Raw genomic sequence first — 18,107 nt, 5'->3', positions numbered from 1 at the left:
GATGGCTATTTTCCTAAATGAAATTTCATCTTGGAGATACAAAAACATCGAATTTTTATTGATGAAAATTTCCAAATGAAATGTTCAGTGTAAGTCAGTGTGAGCTAAACCAAGACTGACATTCTCTTTCATTCTTTACAGTAATTTTTGTAATTTCTAAGCTGTCAGATATTGCAGCGGTTTATGTGATTTGACTATGCTATGATAATGTGTAGTACAGAAGCATCCATTGATAAGGTGATAATGGATGGTTATTCAAGTTATCATACGGTATTTTTACTAGAATGCTTGTTTAGCACTTCGCATTCGTCAGACTGTAGGACGCAGGGATTTCTAACAATAAAGAATTCGTGAAACAATCTGTTGCTTTGAGAAGGCGTACTGGTATAATCGGTGAGTAAAAAAGTCATTTATTTATTGTGTTATATTCTTTTTATTTATTCACTAATATTTTTGACGCTTTCAAGACATACTAAAATATAAAATGAAAAGTAGCTCAAATTATGTTACCTTTCATCAAGTTACAACTGATGTTGTAAACTTTCCATAAATCATGAATTCTAATATTACTTAGTGAAATTAAACATTCAAATGTTTGAAAATTTCATGTAGGAATGCTTTCTTGAAGCACTGTGGGTGCAGTGAAAGATTTCCACACTGAAATAAATTGGGAGAAATATTTAAATTGATTCAAATTGATGTAATGTGCATTTTCAGAATGCCAAGCAGGCCGATGGAGCGCTTTCTAACACGGCGTTCGATATCTATTGTTACGGGCAGTTTGGCATTCATTGTTATGTATTGGTACATAAGACGACAACGAAGGTTGAAATGGTCTGTAAGGTTATCATTTACCTAGCTAATATGTATTGGGCGCTTCTGTCTAGTTAAAAATTAAAGCATAAAATAAGCTGCAAATCCTGCAAATTTTCTTCGTTATATTTCTTGTGTATAGCTCGCTTTATAAGGAAGCATTGATTCAGATGCGATAAATTTAGCTTGTCAAAATTCCATACTTCTCAAAAAAAAGGGAAAGAATTGTGACTTTGTAATTATAGCTTTTCTTACTTCTAAACTTTTCTTATTTTAGTGAAAACATAAATAGAAAAGTGAGTGCAAAGTCATGCAGTCAGAAGAATTTTGACGATCTGAAAGAGAGCAAATCAAGTTCAAAGAAAAATGTAGCGTTAGTAGTGAAGTTGAATGACGATGTGATGTCGGGCGATAACGCTGGAGATGCTGGGATGGATGATAACCAGTTTGAAAGGCAGCTCAATGATGACCTGTTAATTGCCGAGTTGGATAATGATGTGATACATGCAAATGATATTCCTGTTTTAGAAGTCTCAACTAATAGTTTATCAGAATCAGAGAAAACTCCAGTTGATAGCTTACCTTGTGCAAATAAGGTTTTGGTAAGTTTCGACTTTATTCATTTAAAACAAATTGCTTTTTTACTAATCTTGGAAAGAATTAATGTTTATATTATTGAGCCTAACTACGTAAAACAGTTCTGCATAGCTTTGTTTTTCTGCATATCCCCCCAGTAGCACTGTCCGAACCGTTGATGAGTCATGGATAAAATCGTTAATATCATAAATACTCATCTGTTTTATCATAAATACGGATTTCTTTCCTGTAGATGGTATATAATTAATATATAACAGCATTCATTTTGGAATGGAAAAGACAAGCATTTTGGTTATCGCTATAAGAACTCTCACTAAAGGGGAAAAAACTTCGAATTACGATTATATTATATCTGGGAACTTTTTATTAGTTCTCATCAGTCATTTTTGACGTCATGTATTTTGCGAAAATTAGTTGGTATATCAAACATCACAATTCTTTTTTTCACATACCTTTCATTGTAAAAAATATTTTTTACTTTAATGGCTATTTTTGTAGTTAGGTCACATTGAGCATGATTGGCTTGCCAAATGAAATTAAGTGTTGTGTAATGTCGCATAACAGATTTACCATTTACGAAAAATATACTCTTAATTATAAATAACTATACCAGTGCATTGTATTATTCGATTGCTAACCTTTGCATTGAAGAAAAAAAAAAAAAAAACTATTACTTAGTATTCCTTACTAACAGGTCCAAATTTCTTAGAGAATCATCTGGATACAAGTGTAAATTGGAATAGACTAAGCAATAAACAGTCCTTGCTTGTGAAGTATCCTACATTTGTTCACTTGCTGTGAACAATTTTCAATTTTTTATTATATTTTCTGAATTTGTGCAGTTGAATAAAAATATGAAGTGCCAACATTGAAGTTGATAATGTTTCAATTCATAAGAAACCAGCATTTAGACACATCATAATGCAGTATTCTTTTTGCTTTCAGTGCATTTAGAAATTACAAAATTTTTGGTTTTCTTTTTTAAGAAATTCTCCACTTTAGGTGGCTAATGAAGAAGAAACTGTGGAATATTCCTCGATTTGGATGGAATCTAAAGCTAAAGTAGGAAATATTTGTATTACGAGAAATGCAGCCGACAGACAAAATGCTGATCCGAACATTGTTGAATACAGGCCTTTAAACACATCGAGTAGTGAGGTTCACTTTTTTAATTAGTGGAATTCGTGAATTACTGAAGCTTAGAATTGTTATGCTTGTTTTGGGTTCACGATACTGTGATAATTATTGCAGCAGTATGACCATTTAAGTTATAATTGTAGCGGAAGTTCAACTCTAATTTTATTAATTAAAAATTTCTTTATTTCTCGAAAAATTTTCAGTTTATTAGAAGAAAAACTTTTCCTGCCACAGAGATATTTCTTGTCAAAAATTCATTGTTACTTCTTGAAAAGTTTTAAAATGAAAGAATTTTTTGAAGTAACAAATTCGGAATTACTTAATTCTTGCTTCTCACATCAGCTTTTTGCCTTAAAGAATATGGATGACGATGAGGTTCTCTTTTCCCTTTACCAATTAATTTCCACTTCATGCGCACCTCGGCATATCTTTTTTCATGTCACTGCTTTGATTATGTCAAGATTTTGAATATCTGTTCTATCTATAATTTTAGAGCTGGGACTTTTGTCATCCGTTGAAATTTGGATCTGATAATATCTATTCCTTAGTTGTATTTGAATTCTTCTAGTTAATTTTTTAAGAAGCAGAATTACAGTCTTCCTATTCTTTCACTTTAAACAATCATTGTTTTCTGGAGTACTTGACTCACTAATTTTTTTCAATGATTTTTTCGCGTAATCAGTGTTTTTTATTTGGTACACCTGGAAATCATGTTATAGCTTTTTTCTTTTGATCTTTTAATTTAAAGGAGAAGCTTCTTTCAAATTAGCTGAGAAGTTTTTCTGGTATAGTTCCACAGAGTTTCATATGAGCAAACTCTTTTGAATTCATGTTTTTGGATAAGATCACGTTCTTTTCCATCAAAATCCAACTTTACTATTTCTTTCGGTTTTATTAGTGGGATAATTGAGCAATATCAAACGGCGGAAATAATGCATCCTAAGCAATTATAAGACAATATCACATATCAGTAGCCAAAGATTCAGCGATCTGAGCGGGTTAATTTAAGTAAATGGATGAAAAATGGAAATTGTGACTTCCAGTATCTGTAATACAAGTAATAGTATTTTTGATTAACCCAGTTATTTTGGCTTCCGTACTCTTTCATTCGTATTATCTAGGAAAAAAAGAATTGCTATGACTTGTCCCTGCCTTTATATTTACTAAATTTGTTGACCATTCAACGTTATGAGACGCAACGTGAACTTTTTCTCTATTGCTTTTTTGTTTCTTAGTATACATAGCTGTTTTTCAAATGCGTTAAAAGTAATTCATGTGTTGGATAAAGTTTGTCCTTATGGTTTCCCCCATGTATCTTTGCAGGAAATTCGTAGGTAACAGCTTGAAGAACACTAATATTTATTTATTTTCGCCAACAGTGATCATGCTTCAAACAGATTGCCAACAAAGATAAGACTTTGTAATTCATATGAGCCCTGATTCAAATTATAATAAAGAAAAAGGAAGGATGGATGGACGCAAAGAAAATCATTCTTCAAGTGTACTTGTAAAGGTTTCCAGGTTACCCTTACTTCTTTGTATCATTTGTTACATATCGGTGATCATAGTTGAAAAATGTTTTATATTTTCATAGAGTCATATGCACAGGTCGTTGTGAGACGCTTTTTCTTCCTTTGTAAACTGCTTACTGTTGTTAATATTAATCGTTTTTATTCGTTTTTTTTTTTTTTTTTTTGCTTTCTCAATTCTGTCCTAGTTTCGTCGAGGAAAGAGAAATAATTTATTTTTTAAATAATATAAATATACTCATAAGTATTGCTGATTGAAAACCATACGACTACCTGCGAAACATGTTTGTAATCAGGATTTTTTTTTTTCATCTTACAAGTTATTTTATTAAGTGTTCTTAACGGAATAGTTTATAATACGTAAAGAACTCACTTTTTTCATGGGGAATTCTACCAGTTTCGTTTTTTAGTTTTTCTTGTGAGATTTTTTTTGATGCAAATTTATTCTTTGCCAGGAAATCTGAAATTTTTTTCGTACTGCAAAACCTACACAAATGTGTAGTCTAGGTCACAACTACTTTCTCGTTAATGAGAAATAGCGAAGAAGTGTAAAATCAGAATTTGTGAAGTTTTGAAGAATCGGATCCAAATTTCAATGATAGAATCACTTGCTCTGTTTTTCAGTACACTTGCATTTATTCCTATAGGAGTCACTTATATTAATCTTCGTTTCATATAACATATTTCAGCTATGATAACGCTGTGGTTATTTTTAGGAAGAGAAATATAACAACATCTGCATAAGACGGAAATTTTGCAGAAAAATTTGAAAATTTTTCCATTTACTTGTCCTGCTTCCTGTATCTATCCAACGGTGAGTAGTCTATATTGTATGCTTGTGTAATTGCAGCTGGTGAATAGTTGCCTGTCTACATCCTTCCGTCGCTATGTTTCATATGGATGTCATTCCTATCCCTTGTTTCATTTAATTCACTTCATCGCTTGATGACAGTAACAAGCAGTTAAAATGTACACAGGAAAGTGGTAACAATAGCAGTAGATTGGAGTGAAGGTGAAATTGAATGTGGCGTTTTGTGCGTGGGACAAGACAGTTTGCCAAAATGATACACATTCTTCTGTTCTGAACTCAGCTTGTCGCAGTACTGTCAATTCGAGAATGGCTTGGAGAGCATACTCTATGTTGCAAGATAGGGAATTTGGCACTGTGCCACTACCATGCCACATGCCAAATGACATGTAGCTGTCTTTCCCGACAAAGTGGGTGAGAGCAACGAGAGAGCGTGTGTCGTAAGTAGGAGTGAGAGAGAAGCGGTGCACGTGGATGTGTGCTGAATGAAAGAGTGTCATCATATGTTGTCAACTTCCAGCTGATCTTCGCTCTTCGCCATTTCCTCACGCGTATCTCTGCGCTGTCGCCTGTGTCTGTCTGTGTGATGTCTGTTCGTATCGCAACATACACACACACACACACATGTATCCATCAGAGGGCGTCCCCTCTCTCCGCTCGTCACCTCGTCCCCTACTTGTTCGGCGTTATATTGCATAATAGTGTGTGATGTGTGATATATGCTGCTATCGTCGCATTGTTACGTTGCAGTTTCCGTATGTCTGTCTTGTATATCATTGATGCATCACAAAAGATGTGCGGAGGAGGGGTGTGGGACTTTCTTGGTTAGACTTTGGTCCCATCGATACTTGAACATTTTGGGGAGTTTCATTTTATGCTACTTTCACCACTCTAAGTATTATTTGCAGGTTTTTGTGACTGTTGCTTCTGCCCTGAGAGGGCTTACGGTTATCACTTTCGGATTCTGTCACGTCGCGTTTCCGGTTTCATTTCCGGAAATTTACCGAGGCATCCTTATTCCTTTGCTTTTGAATTGTTGCTCTTTTCACAGACGAAAGAACTATTGAAGTCGCTGCGCGTTTGTGCTGTTGCCTTCCCAACGTACGGAATGGATCAGGTGGTTATCACAGCCACATCAACTACCTCGCTTAGTACAAGATTTCAAAGTGGTAACATCTACCACTACCCAAATACCGTTTATCCACCACTTAGGTCCTCTTACTTGGATTCCGAGAAATCATGGCTATCGAATCTCCATATGGATTGTTTCATCTCACCGCCAGCTGCTGTTAGCTCGGCGGCACCTGCAACAACGGCACAGATTTCACCGTCACCGCTTATTCCAACATCATTATTCCATCCTCTCCAAAATATTCCTTTTAGTCTGTCCATGATGATGCAGCACCCACCCACCACAGTATCCAGTGTTAGCAACTGTACATCCAAGACCTTATCTGGTTCCGGACGGTCCAGTGCATCGTTAAATGCTGACGTTGTCCCATCTTCCACCTGGGTCGGTTTGTTTCCTTGGCTTTTTTATAAAACATTCATCGATTTGTTTACATCTGCACTTATTTCCACTAAAACATATGTGCCATCAAATCCGTTCATGTTTTTAAGATTGCTTCTAAAATTTTATTCATTTTTTTTTTATTTCCGTCCTAAAATTTCGTCTCCTCTTTTCTCTAACTAGTCATTCATGAAATACACATTTTGCTCTTCTTTGTGATTAACGACATTTCAATGTAAGGATAGATGACATTTTAATAGAACGATTTTTCGGTCATATATTTCCACAGCTCTTTGATTTGATTACCTTACGTTCCTTTCGCTTCATACGGGAAGATTGACTAATGTAGACAGTCATTTATCTTTTATAAGCTTTCAACTCTCTTTTTTCTGTCACAGTCATTAATTTTCCTGCCCGTTAAATTTTCAAATTTCTCTGTAACTGATCACTTAGTAATTCGATAATACTATCATTGTGAATTCTTACTAATACATATAGCGCATTTATCAATTAAAGTAGTCAGAAGTGGAGGTAGTTTGGTATTTTGGTGTTTGCCGTTCCAAGCAAATATTTAAATCATTTTCCAAGTTTTCAAAGCAGGCAAGAACTGTAATCTAGCAGGTTTCTTTTGACTTATTCCATACTTCCAAGTTGATAATTTTGATCATAAAATTTATTACTTGTAGGGATCGCAAGATAGTGGACGAGCAACAGGAGGTTTGGCTTCGTCATTAAGTCCGGCTGATGATGCAGCACCACGAGAAAGCCCCGAAGTGCGGTCTGTTTATGAGTTTGAGATACCTAATACATTGGTTGGATTAATCATTGGTATCAAGGGTAAAACTATAAAGGTTTTTATTCATTCATTTGAATTTTGCATGTTAAGGCTTTGAATAAAAAAGTTCGCTGCTGCTAATTGTTTTCAAATAATTATATTTGTTTATGCAACGCACTGAATGCATCCAAGATTTTTGTTGATTGTCCATATACTTTTCTTTTTTCTCTTTAAATGATTGAATTTAATAAACGTTAGTTAACTTTGATAAACTAAGTGGAATACGTATTCAAATAGTTGAAGAAAACACTTCATGTCCTCTTCTAAAACCCACTAAATAGTTTCGCTTCTTTACTTCGTGTTTATTGTTCTCATAGTATTTTTATTCCTCTTTTTTTTTTCTTTTTTTTTTTGTGTCTCTGTGTGTCTGTCGTGATTTTCCTAGAAATGTTTGTTTTCAGGAATTGTGTCTCCGTACAGAAGTGAAAATGATTATCAGACCCCACCATACACCATCAAAGGTAAACTTTTCTTTTTCTTCTAGATTTAATATTCCAGGAAATCTTGTCCGTACATTTGATTTTGGTTTTTCATTCATTATTGCTGTAACCATTTTTCGTTGAAAGTCTTGCAATTTCACATCTCTTTCACTTTTCTTGTAAGCAGAGAAGTATCATTTTTTTTCGTTAAATCATTTTATCCTTCCACATTCTTCTTTGTTCCACCATTATCAGATTTTATCGTTACCCGTAATTCACAACAGTGGTAATACTATTTCATATATTACAACGGTGTGTGTGGGTGAAGTTCGGAAATTTGCGCACCGTTTTTGGAAATTTTTATAGATTCGGAGATTCTTAAAAAAGTGACGATTTTCTTTTTTCTAGAGAATCAGCGTCCATCAGCGCTGATCATTGGAATATAAGATCAGTTTAAATGTGGTTAATATAGCTAATTACAGTTAGAAACGCACCAAATTTGTGCTGTGGAAGGATCACGTGAAAATATCAACAAATGTCTGCGAATGATGCGACGACGTTTTCCTGCTGCTCGATTTCCGGAATTAAATTTAAGGCCTGTGCTGCCACCAGCATTTCCGGACCCACCAACAACACTTTACGGCACAAGACCAGTACAGGTATTTTGTTTTCCCATTTAAAAACCTTTCATTTGCATTCAGTCTTACCTAAATCTGTTCTTTATTGATGTTTTCTATCTCAAAGCGATGTAAACTAACTCAGGGTCCTGGAACATTCTATTAGGATTTGGGAAATGATAAACTAATATACTGAAACCTGGCATGCTTACTTGAGATAGGTTTTGAAATATTAGCTTTAATGGTGCTTTAATCAATGTTTTAACATGATGCTACACTGCAGTAAGTGAAGTAGTATTGAAGATAATGGGCTTTACATCTTCCAGAATATTGGAAAGAAAGAAGAGTCCGAACTTTGGGGAAATGAATATTTAGACAGTAGTTATTAGTTCGGAAATCAAAAAAAAATTTTTTTTTTTGTTGGGGAATTAGGAGGTTATTCATTTCGTAAGAGTTGCAGTAGTATATGGTTTAAAATATGCTGGACAACTTAAAATATTTTGTTTCCCTCCATATGGTACCAATTTTTGGAAAAGAAAGAGTAATTGATCATAGATGATAAGATCGGGAAGTGTTAGAAGGCGGAGTTAGTGAACATCAGACAGAAGAATAGTTGAAATGAGTAACTGTTATCTGTATAAAATTTCTAATATTGTTTCGACGGAAGAATGCGTTTCAGTAAACGAAAGAATAAAATAATAATGCCGTAATGTGAATGATGTCTAACAACTGCCATTGCACACGTTGTTACTGCATAGATGCATAGATAACTCAAAGGCATATTCTGCTACTAATCTCTCTGCATAGCAGTACGTGCTGCAATTTCAAAGAATTACTTAAAATTTATGATTTAATTTTGGTGGGAAAGATATATTACAATGTGGTACCATTGTTCTCTTAAATTATCAGAATTCAATGCAGATAAACGGCTAGTTAGACAGTAGTTATTAGTTTATTCATTTGCTATAAAAACATTCATGAATGTAGTAGTCTTTTCCATTCAATAACTTGATAACACGTTACTGTTCTGAAACTTAAGAACAAAATAATGAATGACATGATGGTGCAAGATATGCAAGAAATAATTATATATCATTGAAGCTAACCCAAGTACCTTTAATTGATAACTGTAGCTGACTATTTTAGCGCTGGAGAGGAGGTAGGGAGTTCGTAGTTTATGCAGTTTAGAAAGTGGTGATTGATATTTTACAGTTGACATTGCCGGAGGGCGAACGTTGTCGAGTAATTTGTTCAGCTACCATTGATGTTGGCCATTTCTTTCTTCAACAGCCGCAACATCCGACATTTAACGCGCTGCAACGGCTAGATTATTATATGCTTGGTGTCTATATGCAACCAGCGGGCGTACCAGATTTACCGAAACCAGTAGACGGTTGGTATTGTTTTCCATATTTTGGCATTGCGAAATACAGCATCCTAAAAGAAAAAGGAGCTTGTCAAATATATGTTTTTTTTTACATACAAGTTTTTAAGCATGTAGGAATTTTCAGTCGATAAATTATGTGTTGCACCAGCTTTCGATGGTTGGTATCGTGCAGTAACACTTGACTATTACCCTGAAGAAGATGAAGTTATGGTAAGATATGTAGATTATGGCGGTTATGGTCGTATCCCGAGAAGCGATTTACGACAAATAAGGTTAGTCATTCAGCTTATATGCAGCTTTAATGGAAATAAATTTTACCATTAAAGTTAGCTAAGAGTTTTCATTATAGAACGTTCTTTCATTATAAAAATTTTTGGGATTTGAGAGTGTTGTGGTTAGTGATTTTTGCTCTGGAACTTATAATGTGCATGTTCACTTGCGAAGTAGTTTTGAATTAGTAAAATATCGAAATTCTTTTGACAGTAATTATATAACCTCTAAGATTTTAATTTTGATGGTAAGGTAAATGATTCTGGCATGAGTAGCATAATATAGCAGTGATAATGATAATAGTGAAAGGGATTTTATGTGGTTCTATTGGTGATAAAGCTGTGAAGAGTGCTGTAGTTTTTTTTTTTTTTTTTTAATGCAGTTTTGTTTTCTTACAGAACTGATTTTATGACGCTACCGTTTCAAGCTACTGAGTGTTATTTGGCACATATTATGCCCGTGGATGGTATTGTTTTCATTTTTTTTTAAATAAGGGGATGGGAAAGAAGGTGTGCAAAGTGTACATGAATCTCAAAAAGGTCAAGCAGGTCATCTTCTTTCTTTACTTTGATTTGTTGGTGTTGATGATCCCACAAGGATTTTCAAAAAACTTTGGGATATTATGATTTTGATGTTTTATACATTTGTTTCTGTCAACATATTATACATTACTTTTGAGGGACGACAAAATGGTCCGATGAAGCACTGAAGCTGTTCCAAACACTGACGCAGGGTCGCATGCTGGAATGTTATGTTGTCGGGTATCATATTGAAGACTCAAGACCTTTTGTCGAGATATTCGCAACCGATGAAAATAATAGGGTTCATTTTCCTAGTCTTAGAAAACATCGTCGAAATTAGTTGTTAGGGTTTGAAATTTGAAAATAATTTAATTTGTTTTTCTTTAGGTAGATCGAATTGATAGTGCTCTGTTAGATGCAAATCTTGCAAAGGCGTGGGATCCGTCGAAGGTTAGACCAGTACTTCCAAGGCCAGTACCACCATTATCAAATACACGTTTGCTTGGTCGTACTGGAAATGAAGTTTTTGTTGCAGAATGAAGATTAGAAGGAATGCAAATTGGTTCATTTGTTGAAATGCAAAAAAAAAAAAAAAAAAAAAAAAACAAATCGTTTATGCGTAGAGCAACTTGTTATCAACAAATTAATTACCAACAACTCTTCATGAATAGGAATTTTCTTTCTATTTCAAATTCCAAAATTAGCTAAACCTGCTTGAAAATTTTTTCGTAGCAGTTATTAGCTAAACCTGCTTGAAAATTTTTTTCGTAGCACTTTTCGTAGCAGCACAGCTTTGCTTTAATTTTTGCTATTTATAAATTCCCTCCGGCTGTTATATTTGTAATTTCACATGAAAGTCTTGCGGTTTTATTCTCCTCGAATTTTGTCTCTTTGTTGGTTTTTTATTTGGTTTAATTTTCTTTCTATTTTTCATTTTCGTTCCATTATTTTCAAAGAGTTCTGTTCAGGTACACCTCCCAATTTTCTATTTAATGCATGTTTTTATACATTTCCTGCAGTGTAAATTTTAATCTCTATGGTGTCTCTCCCCATATTTTCGCTGTCTTCTGATTTGTGCTTTTTTCACTTCTCCGAAAATCTGGAAAGTTTTATCTTTGTAATAATCCTTCCGTATTTCTCCTTTTTTTTCGTGTTTTCCTGGCAATTATTTTTTTAACTTATGTGCTATTGTGCAAGAAACTGTGTGTCGATTGTTTTCATCGCAGATTTATTCCTTTTTCATGTATATTTCTGTTTTGTTTATCACCAATAGTATTTTGTTTCAGGTTCCCATAAGCTATTGTTTGCCGGTTTCAAGTAGAATCAAGTAGAAATTAAATATTGTAGTGACCCGTTTAAGATTATAGCGGTGATTTTCTTCTGTTTTGATAACGAAGTAATGTCAGTGGCGCTGTGATGTCATTTCCTAGATTGTGTGAATGGCTTTCTCGCTTTTTTGGCGGGTGTTAGTAAGATTATAGTTGTAAAACTGTGGTTTCAAAAATGCAACTACCCGATATATGGAAGCTTCTTTTATCACTTGTATCACTGTTTTCTTCACGACACTTGGTATTCAAGTTAAAAAGAAAGGCAACGATGGTAACTGGTAGATGTATGGAACCTTCTTGCTCAAATTTAGGATTCCTGACTCAGTTTTTTTCTCCAGTATTTTGCTTTTTACTTCGCTCTGGCCATCGTTTTGACAAAGACGCCAGATACTGCTTGTTTTACATGCTGTTCCAATTTTGAACGTTGTTTTAAATCAATCCAATTTCGGGTTTCAAATCAGTTCAGTATCGGTACTTCTATATGTTTCCTTTGTGTTTTTTGGGACATTGTTTACTGTTTACTTCCTCAATTTTCATTTTACCCTTGTTTCATTCATTCTAAATAGGAAGCTTATCAACTTTTATCGATTATTTCTTGGGATTTTCTTTATGATTTCTCTTGTGTTCGTAAATTAAATAGATATTTCCAACACATTTGCTTTTGTCGTGTTTACTGGCGATGATAAATATCAAATATGAAAAGGTGAGTCGGAATGAAGATCGTACAAGGAAGGGACCGTATTGTACAGGACTAAAGATTTTGGAGATTGAGTAACAGCTCAAGAATAAGCCTATAACAAATAAATTGGTACGGGCACATAATCGCACATTCCAATGTTTTTTATGAGTTTTTCAGAGTGATTAAATAAGTAATGTGGATCTGTGAAATTTCCTTACACACATTGCACTGTTCTTTGGAGCTCCTTTCCGACTGGGTGAGGATCAGCCACACATAAATAGAACTTAACTAAGGAATTAACTAGGGTTCCTGAGTCTTATTACATTTGAAATTAAGGAAGTATTGCTTTATTAAATTGTACAAAGAGATATAAAAAATAGGCAACATAATCTGTACAACGACGATATATACATATGGTAGCACTTCAGTGAAAACATTTTTTGACTTCGGTTATTTGAACTTTTTTTTACTGTTCAGTGCATCCACAGCATTTCAAAAGTGGTTCATCGGATAAACTGGATTTGGTGTAACCGCCACTGAGTCATTACCACTACCGTGGTAATGATTATGGTGATATGTAGGTTGGAATAGGGGAACTTCAACTAAAATAAAATATGAAATTGTAGAACATTTGCAGGAACATAAGAGTTGTGATTCCTACCTAATCAGTATACAAATTAACTTTTTAGAAAAGGTGTGGCTTATATTTTTGTTGTAACTTGATACCTAATATAAGGGCTGTTTTAGATATAAGTACAATTTATCTCAGGGCTGGTATTATAAATAAATATATATATTACATGTATCACTTAAAAAGAATATGGAACTTACACTGATATGCTTGTTGCTGCACATTCGCTTCTGGTTGCTGTACATAATAGGACATTCCGTTGTTTGGATATTTATTCGAATAGACATCATAGTGTTGTGGCGTAGAACATTCTATGAACGTATGAGGTGGAAAACGCGGAAAAATGGATGATTTATTTGGACTGTTATATTGATTGTAGCAATAACCGAACTTTGGATACTCGATTCCATTATACATCCTTGTATTATTCTGCAAAAGGGTAACGGTGACGAGTGATTTCAAGCTTAATCTTCGTCCTGAGAATACATATTTACATTGCTTTCGATTAATTCTACTATTTAAGCATATGAAGTGGATTAGTTGAAGTCTAAAATTAAACGACACACAAAGACTGTTCCTAAAACAAAGTACCATATGTGAAAGCTGGGCACTGTTTGTAGACATATGGCATCCATTGTTAAATAAATTTAGTAGCTGCTGTTGTTGTTGATGACGCGAATGATCGTAATGTTGAAAATGCGCAAGCTGATGATGATAATGCTGCTGCTGCTGGTGGTGGTGGTGGTGCTGCTGTTGTTGTGGTTGATGTAGACGCTGACCGGATGCTATTACTGCTGATGGAATTGCAGCTGCACTTGTGTAACCGCTGCTACTGCTACCATTGACATTATTATTGCCAACTAATGATGTTAATGGCATAGCATTCGTGCTACCAACACTACTCGTACTGTTACTGCTACTGGCATTCCTAGTACACAACAAAGGATTGTCTTGTACTACCATTGCTGCAGGTGCTGCTGGTACTGCCAATACTGATGCTACTGGGTTTCTCTGTGGCTGATCGCCTGAAAATGTTATAACTACTGAATCATCTGTCGATCGCAAAACTCATGCTTCTATAAACTGTCTTGCAAACAGCGGTTTGTCTATCCCATATATTTAAAAAGTCAGTCTTTATTTGGTCTTAAGTATTGGATATCCAAACTGCTATATTTGAAAAACCTTGCTATATATGAGAATGTCGAAATTGCACGTTTGATTATGTGAAAAAAACAGATATTCAAGTCGTAAACAGTGCTTTGATAGGAGAGTCCTTTCTAAGACAGTTTTATTAAGCAAAAATTATGGATATTAAACAAAATTTAACTAGTGAATTCGTTAAAATTCAGCTATCACAACAGCAAGCATACTGTACTAATTAATAGCACTTACAAGGTGGTGTAAGGGCGTTTTGTTGAGGTGTTACAGCAGCACTATGTGAATCATAAAATGAATTCGTGGAACATCGAGCGGATGAAGAAAGATGTGCTGGAGACGGTACACTGTTGGGCGTACCACAGGTAACTGACATCGGTGAAACTATCTGAAAATTATTTTTTACAAAGATGTCTGTAATATTCTGTTCCATATTAATCCTTCTTAAAAAATTAACGAGTTGCACGAACTTTGATATTTGATTCAATTTGTCAGTTTCAACCAAATTTATCTAATTTTAACTTCCATCACAGTACTCATCATAAAGACACTGTCCCAACAATATTAAAAAAGGCTTGAAATTCTTGAAACTGAAAGTGATTTCACTGATAGTTCAAACATACCGAACTGCTTGCGGATTGCACTTTGAGCTTCTCCGTTTCCGTAGCTAATGTGGATGGCTGTTCATCGCAACGATTAACCAACACTCCTTCCAGACAGTTTCCTCCAAGATCATCCAGTGAATTACTCTGCAAAGACCACTATATATTTGGAACTATATAATACGAAAATGCATAAGAAATTAATGTTACTAAAAAAAATTCGTGTCAAGAACAATTCTAAAATCTGCCTTCCATCTTCATAGAAGCATGATTACAGAATCTGCAGCAGTTTATTTTGACGAAAGATTACAAAATTTTTCCGTTCCAGTTAAAATATAACTCAGTTGTCAACTCGCAAATCTTAGTTACTTTACATTATAAAAAATTCGATTGCATTTGTAATTTACAAGCGCATATGAGCTACAAAAGTGTTTATCAATGAGTCCCATTACGATTAAAACCAATGTTTAATATTATCTAAATTACATATATCCAATTACCGGTCCAATTTGGTCCATCAGATCTTTCACGTGCGATTCAGCTAACTCCGGCATCGTTGACAAATTGCTCATTTCTTCGGGAATGGTGGAAACTTCAGCTTCGTGTGCTTGTGATGTTGTTGGTAATATTGAACTGCCCAATCTTGTCTGATCGTATTGTTCGACTCTTTCTAATTCGGAGACAATAGAATTCATCTGATGTGTTTCTTTATCCATCGATTTGTTACACTACAAAACATATTATTCGTGTTAAAATTAGTATTTAATTTTTTTTTTTTTTTTTAATTTCAAAACCAATATTTAAACAATGAAAAACAGGTAGAATTAATTTGGAGCAAATTGAAATTGTTTTAAACAAATTTGTATCTCTTACATCCCTTCTATCATTATAACTAGTTGTTGGACAATAAGGGACTTGTTTCGATATCAAAGTTGAATATTTAAGTGAATTATTAGTCTGCATTGCAGCACTATTCTGAAATATTTCTGGCTCTTTTCCGTGATATATATTACGCTGATCACTCAAAATGGCCATGTGTGTGTACTGTGTCCATCCACTATTCCCTTCAAATGGTCGTTTTCGAATCTGAAAATAACGTGCAGCTGAAAGATGTCAAGAACTTCCCTAATTTTCTAACCTATAAAATGTTTATCCTCTCTCGGATTTTACTTTCTCTTATACTGAAATATTTGAAATTCGGAAACTTACATTTGGCTTACAAGTAGACATGGATGGATAACTTGATGCAAAAGGAGGTGCAGTCCGTAATACTTGCATACATCCAGAATAACTCTGCGATGAAGAAAGAAGCTGTGGATGATGATGGGTTATCGATGCTGGCGCTTCCCGAGGTTTCGCCTGCTGCTCCATGTACTGTTTCATTGCTGCTTCCAAATATCTGAAATTCTTTGAAATTAAAAATTTTTGGAAATTAACCATAGATACTGTTTATTAATAAAACAGCAATATTCATGTATTTCAATATAAACATATGAAAATTTTTATTAATCTCCAACAAGAGATTAATAAAAATTGTGCCTTTGGAAACCAGTATATTAACAAGAATTCACTAGAAGCAAAAATCAATTTATAAAATAATGACAAGAAGTGGGAAAACAAGTGTAATACTGAAATATGCAAAGGTGATTGCAGATTATGAAATTCGGAGTTCCGAAGAGATGAGAAATTTCTCCATAAGTAAGCCGCATAGTTTACATTAGAAGTTTGCCTTCATTCAACCTCGCATTAACTCCTGTGATACCTCTGATCTGTACTCAGATGAAAAAGATGAAATAAAAAAGTTACACATATAGAAGAACATCAAGACTTTCTTCTTTCCTGATGAAAATATTCCCAAATAAACAAGATCATTTTAAAAAAATCAAACAACCTTCGACGATACTTTTCCATTTCGGTCCTTTCTTTTTTCAGTCGTTCTATTCGAGCATTCTCCTGCCTTTGTTTTGTCCGTTCTGCTATTAATTTGGTATTTTCAATGCAACCCAAAAATCTAGCACGTCGTTCTTTCCACCGCGCACTAAACCTCTCATCAACATATGTCATGTCGTTTGGTCTGGAATGAAACAATGAAACAAGATTAGAAACACCATGAAACTTTAAACTACTCTTAACGATAATAATATTTTCATTGACTGATCAATTTGTATTTATTAAAGCTCAATTTGAATTAAACCCCACATTTCGGTTTTTGTTCAAATAACAAAGTGCACTGCTAGAAAACTTACGTAACTGCTGACTTCTCTTCAACAACGGATGTTGAAGGCAAAACTGCTGCCAAACCACCACTATTCATTGATTTAATTCGTTAATAGAAATTCCAGCTAATTAATTCAAAGAAAACAGTGAACATTCCTGAAATTCGGATAAGCTGACTAACAAATCGATCCAGTAAAGAAAACACGAAATGCGTGAAATAATGCAAATCAAATGAACATGTAAAATAAGTGAACTGCTGTACAAACAACATGTAACATCGCGTAAGCTCGAAATGAAAATACAGTAGAATTTGAAATTAGTCTGAAGAATAGAATAAAATTCAAGAGAAAGTATGTTTGATTTGTTCAAAAAGCACTTCTTTATGCTAACTTTTTAAACTAAATTACATAACCAATAATCAGTAAATATTTTCTCGATCTCAGCTAATTAATCCAAATTACTTCCTTGATTAACAACCTCAGTAGTAGCCAACTAGTCGATTAATGACAAATTTGTTCACTTAAATTATTCATAACTTAATCAACAAACAGCAAAAATTATTTTCAGTCTTATTCCTTTTGTAGCAAAAGACAGCTTCCAGGAGGGTTGAAAATCCTCCCTGAATTAATTCCTAAAGCCAGAATTTTTGTAGCTGACATGCAATGGAAGTGCTATTTCCTCTTTTTACGATGAAAAAAAGGACATCTGTAATTGAAAGAGACAAAAATAATAAAATCTGTATGATTCATTTGCAATGATAAAGTTGATTTTGGGGAAAGTACCATATCACACTATACTATTTCAACGCTGAAAGAAATGATTTGCAATCCATTGGTAAGCCGAAATGAAAATTAGCAGTTCAAAGCTGCTCAATAGTATTGATTATATGGCAGCTAATTTACGTGACCAGCACAACTGGATCCTTGACGCTAAAAATCAAATGTGTCCTCGATATGTTAAGCAGGTGGTCTCATCTTATCAACATTGCAGTTGGACTGATACGCGCTTGTTAACAAGAAATTCATATCATTTATATATTTTTCAACTTAAAT

At 34.1% G+C, this 18,107-nt stretch overlaps 3 protein-coding genes across 4 annotated transcripts; 1 reads left to right on the top strand and 2 right to left on the bottom strand.

Annotated features, from left to right (window-relative positions):
- Nucleotides 1–243: 243 nt before the first annotated feature.
- Bma-akap-1 (KH domain containing protein) lies at nt 244–10,983 on the top strand (the record flags this gene model as incomplete). Of its 2 annotated transcripts, none has more annotated exons than XM_043076854.1 (14): nt 244–270; nt 374–393; nt 718–834; nt 1,091–1,415; nt 2,413–2,563; nt 5,793–6,397; nt 7,081–7,245; nt 7,631–7,690; nt 8,131–8,307; nt 9,478–9,658; nt 9,777–9,924; nt 10,321–10,388; nt 10,602–10,744; nt 10,831–10,983. In XM_043076854.1, 14 exons carry the CDS (start codon nt 244–246, stop codon nt 10,981–10,983), a joined length of 2,340 nt encoding a protein of 779 aa, XP_042932788.1. The 2 variants fall into 2 exon arrangements, with proteins under 2 accessions (XP_042932788.1, XP_042932787.1); XM_043076853.1 differs by having other exon boundaries at nt 718–843.
- Nucleotides 6,103–6,276, bottom strand: Bm617 (Uncharacterized protein; the record flags this gene model as incomplete). Its single annotated transcript, XM_043076855.1, has 1 exon — nt 6,103–6,276. One exon carries the CDS (start codon nt 6,274–6,276, stop codon nt 6,103–6,105), a length of 174 nt encoding a protein of 57 aa, XP_042932789.1.
- Nucleotides 10,984–12,942: 1,959 nt separating the features above from the next.
- Bm10696 (Uncharacterized protein) lies at nt 12,943–17,152 on the bottom strand (the record flags this gene model as incomplete). Its single annotated transcript, XM_043076852.1, has 10 exons — nt 12,943–13,052; nt 13,282–13,510; nt 13,673–14,106; nt 14,474–14,624; nt 14,860–14,985; nt 15,339–15,566; nt 15,712–15,924; nt 16,048–16,237; nt 16,730–16,912; nt 17,085–17,152. The coding sequence occupies 10 exons, from the start codon at nt 17,150–17,152 to the stop codon at nt 12,943–12,945; spliced, it is 1,932 nt and encodes a 643-aa protein (XP_042932786.1).
- Between the last annotated feature and the right edge of the window lie 955 nt (nt 17,153–18,107).

The sequence above is a fragment of the Brugia malayi genome (assembly GCF_000002995.4).
Source record: "Brugia malayi strain FR3 genome assembly, contig: Bm_v4_Chr1_scaffold_001, whole genome shotgun sequence".
Taxonomy (NCBI): Eukaryota; Metazoa; Nematoda; class Chromadorea; order Rhabditida; family Onchocercidae; genus Brugia; species Brugia malayi.
Note: the sequence above shows the minus strand (reverse complement) of the source record. Positions and strands in the feature narration are given on the sequence as shown.